The following is an 18,272-nucleotide window of genomic DNA, read 5'->3' as shown; positions in this document are numbered from 1 at the left end:
TTGCAAAAAGCTGCCATAAGCATAATGGGTCCGGTGGTTGCGTCCATGTGAATCAAACAATGATTCTATAAACATTGGTGAGCCACTGAGAATTTTCGAATGATACAATGTGAACACTGAGTTTACACCTCCCTCAATAAACCAGTAAGAAATGACCTTGGAGTTTTTTTTTTACCGTTGGTAACTTATCCAACACTTACAACTGAACAAAATATTTACTAAACGTTGAAGGTCCAGAAGACAGATTGAAGAGGTGTTGTCTATTCTGCATTGCTCTACAAAATGTTGTAAGTTAGCAAGATAGGAATGATGGAACAAATTACCTCTGATTTCATCCTTTTGAACATCAACTGTTTCTTCAAGGAGTCCCAGCCTTGCAGCTATTGATCACCCACTGTGAAGCCATTTCTCAGTGACTACTGATCTTTCCCTTTTTAAACTCCAGAATCTGTTTTCTTTTATTATTATCCTTCTGCCTTTATGTAACAAAAGAGCACTTCCTTTAGGACCGATGCATAAGATTTCCGGTTTTCTTAGATTATCCTGGAAACCTTTGGATGGAGGATTAATTTCACAGCTGTGAGCAAAACTCAGGAGAAAATTCAGGGGTAGAATTGTGTGTTTTGTTTGAAATTTCTTGGAACAATTTACTTAGTTCTAGAAGTATTATGTTGATTAGAACAGTTTGCAGCTTTAAAAAGATATTGCCTTGTATTAACATTTCCAGAGAGTCCCTGAGATTGCACAAACACTTGAAGGGGTTTCCAAGGAGTTTTTAAGCCTGAAGTCCACAGCCAAGATCAGCACTTATTGGCCAAAACCTGGCCATGTGGTTGACTGGGTGGAGGAAAATCTTACACTGCAGAAAATTGGACATTTGGGCAAATTACGAATTATGTGTAATCCAAAGAAGTGTGAAGTAATGTATTTAGGGAGTTGTGACAAGGTAAGAGAATGTACAATAAATGGGAAGATATTGAATGGTGTGGAGGAACAGAGGGATCCTTGAAGGTGGCAGGACTGGTAAATATTGTGGTTAAAATGGCAAATGGTACTATCCTGTTTTACTTGAGGCGCAGAGAATAAGATCAAGAAGCAGGGTGATTATGCTGGACCTGTATATGACATTAGTTAAGCCATAACCTGAGTACTGTGTATTGGTCACCACATTACAGGAAAAATGTGATTGTACTGGAGAATGTGCAGAGGACTTATGACGACATTGTTGGCATTGGAACGTTTTAGCCATGAGGATTGGATAAGCCAGGGTTGTTCACCATCAGATGGGAGAGGTTGAGGCTTGATTGGAGTATAACATTGTAAAGGCTGACTGAGAAGACCTATTTCCCTTAGCAGAGAGGTCAAAAACTAGGGGATAGAGATTTAAAATGATCGGCTGAAGGATTAGAGAGGAGATGAGGGAAAAATGTTCACACTTTGATGCTGTTGGAGATCTGAACTCGCTGCCTGAATATAGGTGGTGGAGACGAGGACACTCATAAATTGGATCTGTGGCCAATGAGCTAGGCTACAGACTTGGTGCTCATAAGTGGATCAAGCTGAGTGGTACTCTTTCACCAGGCACGCACATGATGGGCCAGAGGCAGCCTCCTGTGTAAGTATTCCACACTTCTATTCCAGATTCACCAAGGGAAGGTAGAGCTAAGCTGCTTTCTCCGTGTATTTAAGGTACTCCCTCAGAGCTGTTAGTTGGGGAGCTTCAGGATTTTGACTTGGCATCAATGAAGAATTAGCATAGTATTTCTTTTGTACCATCTGGTGCCAAGTTCAATGTGGGCTGGTCTGTCATGTTTTATATTTATTGACTTTTGTATTGGCTTGATGCAGTGGAATGATGTGCTTGGCCATTTTGGGAGGGAGTTGGGATTCAGCCACTTGATGCATTTGATGTACCTGGTCAGGCAAAGGCAGCCAGTCTCCTTCTCTGAAGAACATTAAAGGACCAGATGGGTTTTAACAACAATCTGGTAATTTCTTGATTACCATTACTGATATTAACTATTTTAATTCCAGATTTATTTAATTAACTGAATTTACATTCCCCAGCTGGCATACTGGAGCTTGAACATACCTCCCAGATTATTTATCTCATCCAGCAGCAAATCCAGTTTCATAACCATCATACAACTGTATCTACTTTAAACTTACAAATATTGACACACCCAAAACTCAAGCAATGGTTTCAGACGCAACTCGTATAAAATATGAGAGATAAGTGACATTAGTGATGTAGGGAGAGAACAGATAGTTCTTGCAGATTAAGTTCTTGCAGAGCTGAAAAAAGATCCTGAAAAATGATGAGGCACTTTGACTAAGGAAATAGAACTGTGTGCACAGACAGAAGTAGCCATAACACAGCACAGCCACTCGATGTAATTGGCAAAATAATCACTGGGAGAGAGAACGTTTTCCACAACACGTTTTAGTGATTGGGACTCCACTGCCTGGAATGATGTTAGAAATGAGTTCAGTAATAACTTTCAAAGGTGATTTAGTTATGAACCCAAAAAGGAAAACTGTACAGGAGTTTGGGAAAAGCAGGATTGGATCCATTTCATTAGGTCTTTCAAAGCAAGGACATGTGCACAATGGTGTGCCTGCACATGGATCAGACAGGATTGCTTAATGGATACAAAAACACCAGAAAATGATACACTTAACATTTTAGAAAATATTGCATCTTTAACCTCTAAAAATCACAAAGCTGAGGCTCTATTTTGTTGTAACTGAGGCCAAATGTGATGGCTTTTGAGTCAAAGGCAATTTTTAAAATTGAAGAAAACTGAAGGCTTCTTTTACTGACATGAGGTTCATCTGTTCCTGCTTGCACAAAATGGTCGGCGAGTGTTGCCTTTTCAACACGAAACCTCTGAACTTGATGTGTTTGTAGTTTGTGGCACAGCACCAGTTAGATCCCAGAGCAGTTGTATTCTCGTAGGGGGCGGTTGGAGAGTTTATTTCTGATCGCTAGCCCCCATGTTTTGGTTGTACCTCTTGATAGTCAATGACTCATTTTTTTGTTTTACAATTTTCCTACCGCCATCTCGCCCTATCTGAATACCCTTCTTCTTTCTTATTTAATTAGCTTTTAATTGCATCGCTACTGTTTTCTGCAATGATTACTTGTGGTAATGAGTTCATCATTGTAGCCACTGAGTAAAGAAATTCCACTTGAAACTTTTTTATCCTACTTTGTATTTTTCTATACATATTCGGTCCTTCTTACTGCTACATTGCCATATTTGAAGATATTTTTGCTGCCTTTTTCATATTACTCATAGTATAAAAGGATGCCATTCAGCCCATCAAGTCTATGCCAGCTCTCAGAGCAATCTCATTAATCCCCTTTTCCCTCTTATTTCAATATTATAATTCCAAGCAAACTCATCACCAACTATGAGACCTGGGACTCAACACCTCCCTCTGCAACTGGATCTTTGATTTTCTGATCAACAGACTGCAATCAGCGAGGATAGGTGGCAACACCTCCAGCATGATTATTCTCAACACTGGTGCCCCACAAAGCTGCGTCCTTGGCCCCCTACTCTACTCCCTATATACTCGTGACTGCATGACCAGATTCTGCTCTAACTCCATCTACAAGTTTGCAGATGATACCACCGTAGTAGGCCGTATCTCAAATAACGATGAGTCAGAGTACCGGAAGGAGATAGAGAGCTTAGTGACATGGTGTTGTGACAACAACCTTTCCCTCAATGTCAGCAAAACAAAAGAGCTGGTCATTGACTTCAGGAAAGGGGGTGGTGTACATGCACTTGTCTGCATCAATGGTGCTGAGGTTGAGAGGGTTGAGAGCTTCAAGTTCCTTGGAATGAACATCTCCAATAGCCTGTCCTGGTCCAACCATATGAACGCCACAGCCATGAAAGCTCACCAGCGCCTCTACTTCCTCAGGAGGCTAAAGAAATTTGGCATGTCCCCTTTGACACTCACCAACTTTTATCGCACCATAGAAAGTGTCCTATCTGGATACATCACGGCTTGGTATTTGCTCTGCCCGGGACAGCAAGAAACTGCAGAGTTGTGGACACAGCCCAGCACATCACGGAAACCAGCCTCCCCTCCATGGACTCTGTCTATACCTTTTGCTGCCTTGGTGAAGCAGCCAGCATAATTCAAGACCCCACCCACCTGGGTCATTCTCTCTTCTCCCCTCTCCCATCAGGCAGAAGATACAGGAGCCTAAGGGCACATACCACCAGCTCAAGGACAGTTTCTATCCCACTGTGATAAGACTATTGAGAGGTTCCCTTATATGATGAGATGGACCCTTGACCTCACAATCTACTTTATGACCTTGCACCTTATTGTCTACCTGCAATGATCTTCCCTGTAGCTGTGACACTTTACACTGTATTCTGTTATTTTGTTTACCCTGTACTACCTCAATGCACTGTTTAATGAATTGATCTGTACGAATGGTGTGCAAGACAAGTTTTTCACTGTACCTCAGTACAAGTGACAATAATAAACCAATACTAATACAGATATCAATTTCCCTGTAACCTATTCTTACTCACATGGCCATCAACTGCACCCTGATTTTCAGACCAACCATTTGCACTAGGGGTATTTTTACATTTGCTAATTAAATTACCAATCAGCAACCAAACTTAGAATGTGGGAGGAAATTGGAGGACCTGGAAGAAAGCCATATGGTCATGTAGAAAATGCAAAAACACACAAAACACTGGAGGTCAGCATCAAGCCCAGGTTGCTGAATGAGTGTTTTCTTGAGGAGGTGACAAAGGTGATTGAAGGTTGGGCAGTGGATGTTGTCTACGTGAACTTCAATAAAGCATTTGACAAGGTCAGTCAGAGGCTGATCCAAATGATTAAGGTACATGGGATTCATGGCGACCTGGTACTCAAAATTGGCTTGGCCAGAGAAGGCAAGTGGAGGGGTATTTTTCTAACTGGAGATCTGTGATCAGTCGTCCACCAGGATCAGTGCTTGGGCCTTTGTTGTTTGTGATAATATATAAATGATTTGGATGAAATGTAGGTGGGCTGATTAGTAAGTTTTCAGCTGACAAAAATTGGTAGAGTTTTGGATAGTGGGGAAGGTTGTCGATAAATAGAGCAGGATATAGACCAGTTGGAAATGTGGGCAGAGAAATGACAGATGAAGTTTAATTTGGATAAGATGTTGTACTTTGGGAGGTCAAATATAGGAGGAAAGTATACGGTAAATGGCAGGACCCTTAACATCTGATCTACAGAGGGATCTTAGGGTACAAGTCCATAGCTTCCTCGAAGTGGCAAAACAAGTAGGTAGGGTGGTAAAGAAAACAGATGACATGCTTGCCTTCATCAGTCAGGAAGTCATGTTGCAGCTGTATAAAACTTTGGCTAGGCCACATTTGGAGTATTGTGTGCAGTTCTGGTCACCACATTACAGGAAGGACATGGAGGCTTTGGAATGGGTGCAGAAGAGCCTCACCAGGATGTTGTCTGGATTATAGAGTATTAGCTAGAAAGAGAGGTTGGACAAACTTGGATTGTTTTCTTTGGAGCATCGGAGGCTGAGCGATGATCTAATAGAAGTATATGAAATTATGAGAGGCATAGATAGGGTAGATAGTCTATCTTTTTCCCAGAGTGGAAATGTCAAATACTAGAGGGCATGGGTTAAGGTGGGAGATGGAAAATTTAAAGGAGATTTATGAGGCAAGTGTTTTTTTTCCTACACTGTGATAAGTGCCTGGAACACACTGCCGGGCAAAGTGGTGGAAGCAGATATGATAGCAACATTGAAGAGGTATTTAGACAAGCACATGAACAGGCAGAAACTGGAGGGATATAGACCACGTGCAAGCAGGTGGGATTAATTTGGATTGGCATGATGGTCAGCACAGAAATCGTGGGCTGAAGATGCCTGTTCCTGTTGCTATACTGTTTTATGTTGTATTCTGGAACCGAGGCAGTGGCATTACCAGCTGAATCAGATGTTGTCCATTTCCTGGCCGACATTCCTCCCTCATGCAACATCTTAAAGCAAACTTTGACTAACCAACCAGGTACATTAACATATGATTATGTAACCCAGAGGTCTGGACTAATAATCCAGACAGTTCAAATCTCACTACACACCAGAGAAATATAAATTCAAATAATTAAAAACAACTTGGAATTTAAAAAATGGTATCAATACTGCTATTGGATTGTTATTCATCCAACCTTTTAGGAATACAAGTTTTCACCTGCTGTGCATTGCATGGTTAACTCTGAAGTGTTCTCTGAATTTATCTTGAAAGCTAACGGCAATTAGCATTGTGTAGCGACTCACCGTCCGGTCAGGCAAACCGGCTCGGCAGTTGGGTCGCGCGGCGTTGGAGCAACGAGGCCCAAGATGGCGGCAGGCCTTGTCTTTCCCAAGCGACGGGGAGAACCCGCGCGCGGGAAAGACTTGATGACGTAGTACTTACGTCATTGCCGGTTTCATTGGGCGGGAACAGTCTCCCTTAAAAGGCCCGCGCAAGGCGGGAAAATAAACCAGTCCTTGTTTGACAATCCTTTGACTAGCGTCTTGTTTTATTTCGTGGTAGCAACCGCTACATTGGTGACCCCGACGGTCCAAACGGATTTTGGACCTGCGCAATGGATGACAACGCAGCAGCCAATGCAGTGGCCCTCAAGCTTGCCCACCTTTTGGACACTTCGTCCCAGCATCTGGTTTAACCAGGCCGAAGCACAATTCCACCGTTGGCAGATCACCTCCGACTCCACGAAGTACTACCATGTGGTTAGCTCTCTGGACCAACAGACAGCCGCCCAGGTCAGAGACTTCATCTAGTCGCCTCCGGAGGAAGATAAGTACCCGGCTTTCGAAGACTTTTTGATTCGGACCTTCGGCCTCTCCCGTCGTGAGCGCGCTGCCCGCCTGCTTCATCTGGACGGCCTGGGGGACAGATCCCCATCCGCGCTAATGAATGAGATGCTGGCATTGGCCGAGGGACACCAGCCATGCCTGATGTTCGAACAGGCCTTCCTCGAACAGGTCCCCGATGACATCCACCTGTTGTTAGCTGACGCCGACTTCAGCAACCCCCGTGAGGTAGCCGCCCGGGCAGATGTCCTGTGGAAGGCCAAACGCGAGAGCGGTTCGTCCGTCGGCCAAATCACCAGCCCGTGAGCCCAATGCCTGCCTCGCCCAGTCCCAGCAACCGAGCAGCCACACCCCAGGAACACAGACGACGACACAGGTGACCAACTGTGTTTCTACCATCAGAGGTGGGGCGCGGAGGACCGTCGATGCCGCCCACCCTGCAAGTTTCAGGGAAACGCCAGGGCCAGCCGCTGACAGAGCCTCCTTTTCGTTCAGGACAAGAAATCTGGACGGCGTTTCCTCATTGATATTGGAGCGGAGGTCAGTATTTTGCCCCCGACCAGCCGCGACACTCGTAACAGGTCACCAGGTCCTGTACTCAATGCCGCCAACGGTACAACGATACGGTCTTTCGGTACCTGTACACTTCAATTACAATTCGGCGGCAGCCGTTTTACCTGGACCTTTACCCTTGCCACCGTCGCCCGACCACTCCTAGCAGCCTTGGGGCCCACAACCTGTTAGTCGACCTGCGAGGGAAGCGGTTAGTCCACTCTAGCACTTTCCAGACCTATCCCCTGGGAGAAATCAGCCTACCAGCCCCGCGCCTGGACTCCATTTCCCTTTCTGGCAACGATTTCACCAAGCTCCTAGCCAAATTCCCATCAATTTTGGCACCTCCATTTACAAATTCTACGCCCAAACACGGGGTACGACACCACATCATTACTACAGGGCCACCCCTTCATGCCCGAGCACGACGATTACCTCCAGACAAGCTCCGCCTGGCAAAGGAAGAGTTCCGTCATATGGAGGAGCTGGGGATTGTTCACAGGTCAGACAGCCCCTGGGCCTCCCCAAAGCCACCGGAGGGTGGAGGCCCTGCGGCGACTACCGCAGGCTGAATGACGCCACCACCCCGGACCGCTATCCCATCCATCACATCCAGGACTTCGCAGCAAACTTACATGGGGCCCGCATCTTTTCCAAAGTGGACCTCGTTCAGGGATACCACCAAGTCCCGGTCCATCCGGATGACGTCCCCAAAACTGCGATTATCACCCCATTCGGCCTGTTCGAATTCCTTCGAATGCCGTTTGGTCTTAAGAACGCCGCGCAGACCTTCCAGCGGCTGATGGATGCGGTTGGCCGAGACCTGGACTTCGTGTTCATTTACTTAGATGACATACTGATCGCCAGCTGTAACCGCCAAGAACACCTTTCCCACCTCCGCCAGCTGTATTCCTGTCTCCGCGATTTCGGCCTCACGATCAACCCGTCCAAGTGCCAATTCGGATTTGACTCTATCAATTTCCTCGGCCACAAAATCACCAGCGACGGGGCAACACCCCTACCCACCAAGGTAGACGCTATCCGCCATTTTGCCTGTCCCGACACGGTCAAAGGCCTACAGGAATTCCTTGGGGTGATCAACTTTTACCATCGGTTCATCCCTGCAGCAGCCCGTATCATGCACCCTCTGTTCTCGCTGATGGCTGGTAAGGGCAAGGACATCACCTGGAATGATGAGGCTGCGGCTGCCTTCGTTAAGGCCAAAGACACCCTGGCAGACGCCACGATGCTTGAACACCCTAAGACAGATGTCCCAACCACCCTCACGGTGGACGCGTCCAACACCGCGGTGGGTGGGGTACTGGAACAGCTAATTGAAGGCCGTTGGCAACCCTCGGCATTTTTCAGCAAGCACCTTAGACCACCCGAACTGAAATACAGCGCTTTTGATCGGGAACTTCTAGCGCTGTATCTGGCGGTCTGGCATTTCCGATACTTTCTAGAAGGCAGGCCTTTCACTGCTTTCACCGATCATAAGCCTTTGTCCTTTGCCTTCTCCAAAGTCTCCGATCCCTGGTCAGCTTGTCAGCAGAGACATTTATCCTACATTTCCGAATTCACAACAGATATCCAACATGTCTCCAGAAAGGATAATGTCGTTGCTGATGCACTTTCCAGACCGACCATCCACAACCTGTCCTTGGGTGTTGACTACATGGCCCTAGCTGACGCACAGCAAGTCGACGACGAGCTGCCCAGCTACAGAACCGCAGTCTCGGGCCTGCAGCTCCGAGATTTCTTGGTTGGTCCAGGTCAGCAGACCCTACTTTGTGACATCGCAACAGGTCAGCCCCGCCCTATAGTCCCTGTAGCCTGGCGGAGACGCGTTTTCGACTCGGTACATGGGTTGGCGCACCTGTCCATCAGATCAACTGTCCGACTGGATGTTTGTCTGGCATGGCCTGTGCAAACAGGTCAGTGAGTGGGCCAGGAGTTGTTCGCACTGCCAGACATTGAAAATCCAACGACACACCAAAGTCCTGCCACAGCAGTTCGAGCCTACCCATAGGAGGTTCGACCACATACACGTCGACCTCGGGGGCCCTCTGCCGATTTCAAGAGGAGCCCGGTACCTCCTTACCATCGTGGACCGGTTCACGAAGTGGCCAGAGGCAACCCCCCTGACTGACATCACGACTGATTCCTGCGCCCGGGCGCTGCTCACAACTTGGGTCTCATGTTTTGGTGTTCCGGCCCACATCACTTCAGACAGAGGCACCCAATTCACTTCCAGTCTCTGGGCTGCATTAGCGAACCTGCTAGGGACGCAGCTGCACACCACCACGGCCTACCATCCTCAATCAAACGGGTTGGTGGAACGTTTTCACCGCCATCTGAAATCAGCCTTGATGGCCCGCCTGAAGGGTCCTAACTGGGTTGATGAGCTGCCTTGGGTCCTGCTCGGCATACGCACTGCCCCCAAAGAAGACCTCCGCGCTTCGTCAGCTGAGCTTGTGTACGGGGCGGCCCTAGTTGTCCCAGGGGATTTCATACCTGCCCTTCGAGACCAAGGGGAACAACCCCCAGCAGTCCTACAAAGACTGCGCGAGAAGCTTGGCAACTTGGCCCCGATTCCCACCTCACGGCACATTCAAGCCCCATCCTGCTAGCCCAAAGAACTACGTGACTGTAAGTTTGTTTTTGTTCGCAGAGGCACACCTCAGGCGCCGTTGCAACGACCATATGAGGGACCGTTCCGAGTCATAAGGAATAATGGATCCACCTTTATTTTGGATGTTGGGGGCAGGGAACAGGTTTTCACGACGGACCGCCTGAAACCTAGATCTGCAACAACCGGTCGAGGTTTCAACACCGCGACGCAGAGGCTGACCCCCTAAGCGGCGGCTGGCACAGCCCGCGGACCTTGGGGACTGTATCGCCGGTTCTGGGGGGGGGTTGTGTAGCGACTCACCGTCCGGTCAGGCGAACTGGCTCGGCAGTCGGGTCGCGCGGCGTCAGAGCGACGAGGCCCAAGATGGCGGTGGGCCTTGTCTTTCCCGAGCGATGGGGAGAACCTACGCGCGGGAAAGACTTGATGACCTAGTACTTACGTCATTGCCGGTTTCATTGGGCGGGAACAGTCTCCCTTAAAAGGCCCGCGCAAGGCGGGAAAATAAACCAGTTCTTGTTTGACAATCCTTCGACTGGCGTCTTGTTTTATTTTGCGGTAGCAACAGCTACAATTGGAAATAATCTCTTAAAACAAGAGAGACTGCAGATGTTGGAATTTGGAACAAAAAACAGTGCTGGCAGCATCTGTGGAGGCAAAAGGTGCAAGTCGATGTTTCGGGTCAAGGTCCTGCGTCAGGACTGAGAGGGAAGAGGAAAGGTTGCCCGTCTATAGCGGCATGAAAGGTGGTGGTGGGATAGAGGCTCGTCAGTGATGGGTGGAATCAGATGGGGAGGGACATTGACAGGATGATCAAATGGAGAAGAAAAGGAGGTGGATGGATGAGTGTGTGTGGGAGGAGAACACGGGTGTGGGGTGCCTGACACTGGAAAATTCAAATGTTCATCCTATTGTGTTGTAAGCTACCCAAGTGCAATACAAGATGGTCTTCCAGTTTGCATCTGGCCTCTCTGTAGCAATGGAGAAGGCTGAGGAGAGACAGGTCAGTGTGGGAGTGCGAAGGAGAGTTAAAATACCATGCAACCAGAAGCTAAAGATGGCTGTTGAGAGAGAGCCCAGTGCTCTGTGAAACAGATCTCTAGTCTAGGCTTGGTTTCACCAGTGTAGAGGAGGACACATTGTGACCACTGAATGTAGTGGATCAGGTTGGATGAGATGCAGCTGAATCTCTGCCTCACCTGGAAGGGCTGTTTACGTCCCTGGATGGGGGTGAGGGAGGAGGTGAAGGGACAAGTGTTATACCTCCTATAGTTGCAGGAGAAAGTGCCAGGGGACAGATGGGTAGGTGGGGAGGGATGAGCGGACCAGAAAGTCGTGAAGTGAGTGGTCCCTGTAGAAATCAGAAAAGGGTGGAGAAGATGTGACTGGTGGTGGGATCCCATTGGAGCTGGTGAAAATGGTGGAGGATAATGTGTTGGATGCAGAGGCTGGTGGGGTGAAGGTCTGTTTCTGTTCTGTCTGGGGAGTGGGGGTGTTGAGAGCAAGTGTGGGAAATGGAGGAAATACCTGTAAGGCTCCATCAACAATGACAGGGGAAGCCATGTTTCTGGAAGAAAGGCATTTCAGAAGCCCTGGAGTAGAAGGCATCTTGAGATGTGGCAGAGATAGAGAAATTGAGAAAAAGGGGATAGCATCCTTGCTAGGAGGCAGGGTGGGAGGAGGTACAGCTGAGGAGTTGGTGGGTTTATAGAAAATGTCAATAGCAAGTTTTCTTCTCCCTCTGTTGACCTCTCCCATCTCCTCCCCCCATCTGTTCATCATCCACTCCCTGTCAGGAATAAACTCTGGCCTTGCCAGCAGTGACCATATCAAAACAAATAAAAGAATCTGCCTTGTTTCACTTCGTGTGATCTTGCTATGTGCTGAAAGGCTACCATGAGTTCACTCTCCCATGTTGTTTATGGAAAACAAATTAGGATCCTCTGATGTGACAAGGTGCTATATAAGTACAGCACTTCCTCTGTCAAATAAACTTTTGAAAGCACTTCAGTTACCTTCTGCACCCAGTATTGTAAAAACCTCTGTCTCCTGTGAAGACCTTTTAACTGGCTCCTGAAGTGGATCAATGTGTCACACTCACCAATGTGGAGCTTAATGGGCTATTTATGGGCTGGGTAATAATAAATGAGAGTGAGGCACACTAATATCATCATTAGTATCTTAAAGAATAATTCAGACAATGGGAAAGAGATTGAAGCCCATTACCCGTGACCTTGTCTTCACCTCCATTGCAAAGCCATCCATTTTCTGTTGGCAGATTATGAAGGCTATCACTAACCCTTTCAAAGAGACTAGTTTTCCTTTCCACTTTAAACAATGCATTTTCTTTCTTTTGCAATCGAATAAAGCCCCATGATTCTGAGAATTCTTCAAAATAATATCACTTATTCTTTGCACTGTTATTATACTTAATCCTGGATATTGATGGCTGGGTAGATTATACCTCTCCATTTTCAACCAACGTTTTGGAGTTTGGCAAGTATTATCTGATTGGCCATCTGTCTCTTGCACCCAGTATCTAACACCTCCTTTTATCTATTTCTGTCTTTGTACCTTGTTTCTTTCTTTCTGTCTGTCTTTCTTCCTTCCTGTCTCTCTGCCTCTGGTGGTGTGTGTGTTCCTATGCCTTTCTGTGTGTGTATGTCTCTTGCCCCCCACCCCCACTCCACTCTGCGTCTCTCTGTCTGTCTCTTGGTGCTCATCTTAGTTTCCTCCACTTCAGACCAAGATGCATGTTTCACTGCGTGGCAGATGCATGCTGTTTGAACACGAGAGGCTGGGAGAACTCCTCCTGTTCCCATCTTTCGCCAGGGTCCGAGTGTGTGTTAGTTGGAGCCATGAAGATACCACTGAATAAAGGATTTGTGGGTTATTCGTTCCCTCTTATGCACCCACCCAAGGCCCCACATCACCCACTTAGTTCATCTACAAGCCATGAAGCAAGTTGCAATCTCTTTATCACCACCCAGGACTAATATCTACTCCTTCACTATAGGAATGGTAAATTCATACAATCAGGAATTAATCTCCAGTGGGAAAACTGCAGAGTAATGTCTGGGATCTATTGTTCAAAAATGCTGCATGGATCAGTTATAAATGGTTATATCTGGCTAATTGACATTTTGCATTATGACAAGGCATTAACTTTGTATTAGATTTTTATAAATAACTGACGCAATCCCAATTGAGACCTTTTGCAAATGCCTCTCTGTAACACCACAATTTCCTGCCTTAAAAACCACTCTATTTCCTGTCCAAGTGAAGACGAATTTTTTTCAACCCAGAAACGTATTGCAAAATTCCAGATGCCACCCAGGGTTTGCCCACAAACCCTAAATAAGGCTGAGACTACCCTAGCCAAGGGGAAAAACTAAAACATTAACTTTTTTTAGTTGCTGCCATAAAAACTGATTTTTGGTGGGGAAAGGAATGAAAAAAATTGGATATGGGTAGAGAGGCATCAAGCCAATTGCATCCTATTCTCTGGAGTGTGATATTTGAAAAAAGACTAATTAGCCAGCCACATAAGAATGTTTTTTTTAAAAAGAGTAGCAATAGTCCATTCAGAGCCTTGAACATGCTCCATCATTGAATAAACTGATGGCTGATCCAATCTTGATCTCAACTCCATTTTCCCACTCGCTCTTCATTCCCGTTGACCCATTTGTGGTTCAAATGTCTGTTGGTCTCTGTCTTGAACACATTCAATGACTCCATCTCCGTGGTGCTCTGGGGTAGGGAATTCCAGAGAGTTATGACATTCCGAAAGAAGAAATTCCTTATCTCGTCCTTAAATAGACAGCGCCTTGCTCTGAAACGATCAGTCCTAATTCTATAAATCTCCACCTCAAGAAACATCCCCTTGGTATCCACCTTGTCAATCACCCTCAGAATCTTGTCTGTTTCAATAATATCACCTCTCATTCTTCTGTCTTCCAAAGAGCATAGTCCCAAACTGGTCAACCTTTCTTCTTGTGTTAATCCATTCATCCCAGTAATCAACCTAGTGAACCTTCTCTACGCTGCCTCCAATGCAAGTATAACTTCATTAAGATGTTATCCAGAACTGCATGTAGTCCTCCCAAGTGCTGTCTCACTAGCATCCTGTAAAGTTGTATCATAACTTTATACTCCATATCCCTTGCAACAAAGACCCAACATTCAGTTGACCTTTCTAGTTACCAACTGTATGATGCCAACCCTCTGACTTATGAATGAAGACTCTTGTTATGTGTGAGAGGGTAGTTGACTGAGGCTTGTTTTATTCAATCGGTTTTAAGGATCATAAAATAAGGAAAGGGAGATGGGAAAAGCCAAGAGGTTTTCTTGGGGAATTCCTGAGCTTCTGTGGTGGCAGCTGAAGTCATGGTGGTTAAGGTGTGAAGTCATTGTCATTGATGCTTCAGACAGGAACTGGAGGAGTACAATAAATCTAGAGGATATTAGGGGTTGGGAAGTGGCAAGGACACAAGGGAGTTGAACACAAGAATGAGATTTTTAAAACTGAGGTTGAACTGAAAGCTAGTGTCAGCCATATTTGATGGGTGAAGGGAGCCTGCTGCAAGTTAGTATATGGGCAGAATTACAAAGTCCAGTATTCCCTGAAATGTAATAAATCCATAATGAGATTGGACTGTATTTCTCTGAGTCTCTATGCTTCCTGCAAAACAGGCCAATTGAACTGCATGTCGTGATTCCTCTGATGGGTCATGACTGGATTGATTGATGCTAATGTTTCTGAGCTTGGTGCTTCAATCATCATTAGCTCTGTGGGATGCTGTGACAGAGATGGATGATCCAGGATGCACACTACACTTTGAGCATCCTGCAGCCTAGGTACCAATTGATTTTTTTTTCTTTCTCTCAGATGCTACAGTGGGTTAGTACTTTTGTTTCTGCCTCTGAAGATTCTGCCTTCAAACCACAATCCTTGAGCAAAAGGCCCATACAGGGGAGTGCTGCACTGTCCCCAGGGCTATCTGTCAGAGCAAAAATAAAAGCATTGTTCTGATGGGGCAGTTTATAACCCTTGGCCTACATTTTCCAAAAGTAGAATATCAGGTCATTTACGTCATTGATATATGAGTGATCTTGCTGTGTATGTCCTAGCTGCCATTTGTTCCTATATTCCAACAGTGACTACACTTTAAAATGTATTTGATTGGAGAGCACTTGGGCTGTATTGTGATTGGGGAAAGTGCAATTTTTTCTCTCTCTCTCCACTCCAGCTATTTGTCTCTGTTGCATGAACAGATTATCTGCTCAGAGAATGGGTTGGGAAGATGGGGAAAGAAAGTCAGTGATTCTGTCAGCGGATTTCCTTATTACCAAACTAAGTTTATTTGTTGCATTTCCCAGAAGAGGGGCAGACACATTTAACATAATGTTATAGCAGGTAGTGTTGATAGGATACAGGAGGATCAAGAGGGAGCTGGGACGTGTATAATATGTTCCCTCCTCGCCCACTGCTGTTTCTGAACTGAGTGCAGCGTTGCATACTCTATAATCAGCTACCTGTGGGTTATAATTCACACGGGTCACTGGTCAGCTCTTTTTGCATAGAGTTATGTGATACACCACCTGCATTTCTGCCTTGCATCAATACTGAAATCTTGAAAGGTCGATGTGCTGTTGATTTTAAGCAATCAGACCTTGTTGTGAGGCTACATGAATATTGCTCAGTCACAGTTGGAGTGGGGTGAAATGGATTGATGTGATTTTTTTTTGATTCAATTAGTATGACTGTCCCAATGTTTACTGTATGGATTACTGGACAGATTATCCCAGCACTCATTTTTGCATGAGGGTATTTGTGTATGCATGTACGTCTGTCCATTTTGTTCACTGCAGGTTGCACTACAATGTAGCTCAGCACTATAATAAGAGCGTTGGAACATAGTGTCAGAGATTTGCATCTCCCTAGGTGGAACACAAGGACTGCAGAGTGCCAGTAACTGAGCAATCGAATGGGCCCGTCTAAAACCCAGTGTGTTAACGATTCTTCTTTCATCTTTTTCTTCCAGACTAAAGGCGTTAGCATCTACAGGCGGGAAGAGTGTCCAGGCAGCATGTGATTGGTTGGTATCAGATTAATATCTACAAATGCACTTAACTATTTTCTCTTGCAGTAAAAGCTCACTTAGCGTTCATCACCTTTTGTAAATTACTAATTTATCAAAGGGATTATTGCTACTTAATCTCAATTGCCAACCTAGATTAATGTGTGTTGAATGCATTACCATGAATTTCCATACAGTTCATTTGCTTTCCTGCCTAAGAGCCCTATAAATTCCAAGGGTCTTTGTCACAAGAGGCGAGATGTCACTGTGTGTTTATTTAGCACCTCAAAACATGCAGCATTAGGAGTGATTTCCCCCAAGTGCAGAGTGTTTAAGGGATGATCCAGTGTAGGGGTGAGAGGGGGCAAGTAAGATGGGACGTGATTTTAAAATCAGAGCTGGGTAATTCAAGGGAAATCAGGAAGCACCTTTTCCCTAAAGTGGGTTGTGGTGGAAACCTGGAATTCCCTTCACAGTGAAAGCTGTGGATACTGGAGTTAAGTGAAGGCATCAACTCAGTAATACATCGGCACAACAGTTGTCAAGAATCTGCTTGAGATCCTTGGTTAATGTGCACGTATCCTTAATGAGCTTACAATAGGTGACCCCAGCTGTGTGCTTCCTTGAGAACCTCTCAATGTTGGGTTAACATTTGGTGGGGCAATGGGGACTCGATGGGATGACTACGGGTTCACAATAACAGCTTTTCTGAAAGCTGTTGGTGTTTCAAACAGTAACTTGGCATGGACAGGTATCTGAAAATAAAATAAAAACATTAGTGAGTGATAGAGAAGGATGGAGAGGAGAAACAAATCATTTGATGCCATTGCTTAATTGCTGGTGAGCAGTTTCAGGTCTGACTCTTGCTGACACTATTGATTGGAGTTGTGCAGAGGCATTAGCAAGACCAGCCATAGTTGCTCTGAGTGTTACCTGCTCTGCTGACTTTGGTGTCATACTCTGGGATGAGTGGATGGTGGGGGATTCCTTAGCTGTCTCTGATTGCTGCATCTTTGCTTGCAGGATGTGGCCGGTATGGTTAGCCCATGTGAGTTTGCATCTCCCTCTCCCTGTCTTTCCCTCTAAGGTGGCAGCTGTCATATTAGAGAGAATGAGACTATGTGGTTGATACTTGAAAGTCTTTTCTTGGTGTGCTGAATTTCTGTTTTTGCCTTGTTCTCACAAAATTTTAAGTTTGTGGCTTGTCAAGTTATTTATCACAGTAACATGCCTTCTGAATTCTTAGAATTAAAACCAACACTCACATTGACCTTTGTAAATGAAGTGCTTTGTCAAGTGGATTAAATGCAGGTCTTGGCTAAGAACTTGTACAATACATCAATGATTTGGAGTTGAATCTGTGTGAGGACTTAAGTCTCAAAATTGTGTCCACGTTAGGCCCTGAAACATCCTCCACTGCTGTGTTGATTTCAGAAAGAATGGCTTTTGGATCAGGACATGGGAAGTGCTCTAATGTGAAGAATATGCAACCTTCCTGTATTATTCTGTTTACTGGTTCCTTTTGCCCTAACAACTTCCCCCAAAGATATCAATTGTTCCATAAGCATAGTTCCATGCGAACCAAATGTCCTTTGGTATGTTAGCATTTGTCTTGGATGACACCAAGATCAACAGGTGCTTTGGATCTGAATTGGACAAGTTCAATCCCAATCCCCATCTTGCCTAATGTCTAAACATAGATTTTTCAGATAGAATTGGAGTTGGGATGGGGATCCTTCCAGCTTTCTTCTTCCCTAGCTAGTGGGGGCCAAGACCACCCCAGTTTGTCAGCACAGACTAGGGAACAAGACTGTCAGTTTCTGGTGAAGTGGGGAACCGTGTGGTAATAATTGAGGGATTTTTTTTCCCCTAAAGATTTCTTATAAATACTTGAGTGCACAGTTTGATTTTTCCAGAATTTTTATCCACCAACCTTGTTCTTAATTAAGGGGAAAGCCATGGAATTGGAAAAAATAAACAACTACAGGAAGAAATGTTTACAAAACATGCCTCAGCAGTCAGAGGCAACAGGTCTAAGATGGAAAAGCAAAGATGTAATTGGATGAGTGCATCGAAAATTACGACTGGCATCGATAGAGAGGGAGCAGGACTGTAGTATTTGGACAAGTGACCACCACTG

The 18,272-nt window shown here is 45.5% G+C and overlaps 1 protein-coding gene across 3 annotated transcripts in view; it reads left to right on the top strand.

Annotated features, from left to right (window-relative positions):
- LOC127583607 (ubiquitin-associated and SH3 domain-containing protein B-like) overlaps window positions 1-18,272 on the top strand; it is a 140,760-nt gene that overhangs the window by 85,880 nt on the left and 36,608 nt on the right. For 2 of the 3 annotated variants that reach the window (XM_052039734.1, XM_052039736.1), the window contains exon 2: window positions 16,097-16,150. The exons of the other annotated variant lie outside the window; for it this stretch is intronic. In XM_052039734.1, coding sequence (XP_051895694.1) covers window positions 16,097-16,150 — 54 coding nt within the window. The remainder of the gene's footprint in view (window positions 1-16,096; window positions 16,151-18,272) is intronic. 3 annotated transcript variants of the gene reach the window in all.

The sequence above is a fragment of the Pristis pectinata genome, chromosome 27 (assembly GCF_009764475.1).
Source record: "Pristis pectinata isolate sPriPec2 chromosome 27, sPriPec2.1.pri, whole genome shotgun sequence".
In the NCBI taxonomy this organism is placed as follows: Eukaryota; Metazoa; Chordata; class Chondrichthyes; order Rhinopristiformes; family Pristidae; genus Pristis; species Pristis pectinata.
This window is presented reverse-complemented; position numbering and strand designations above follow the sequence as displayed.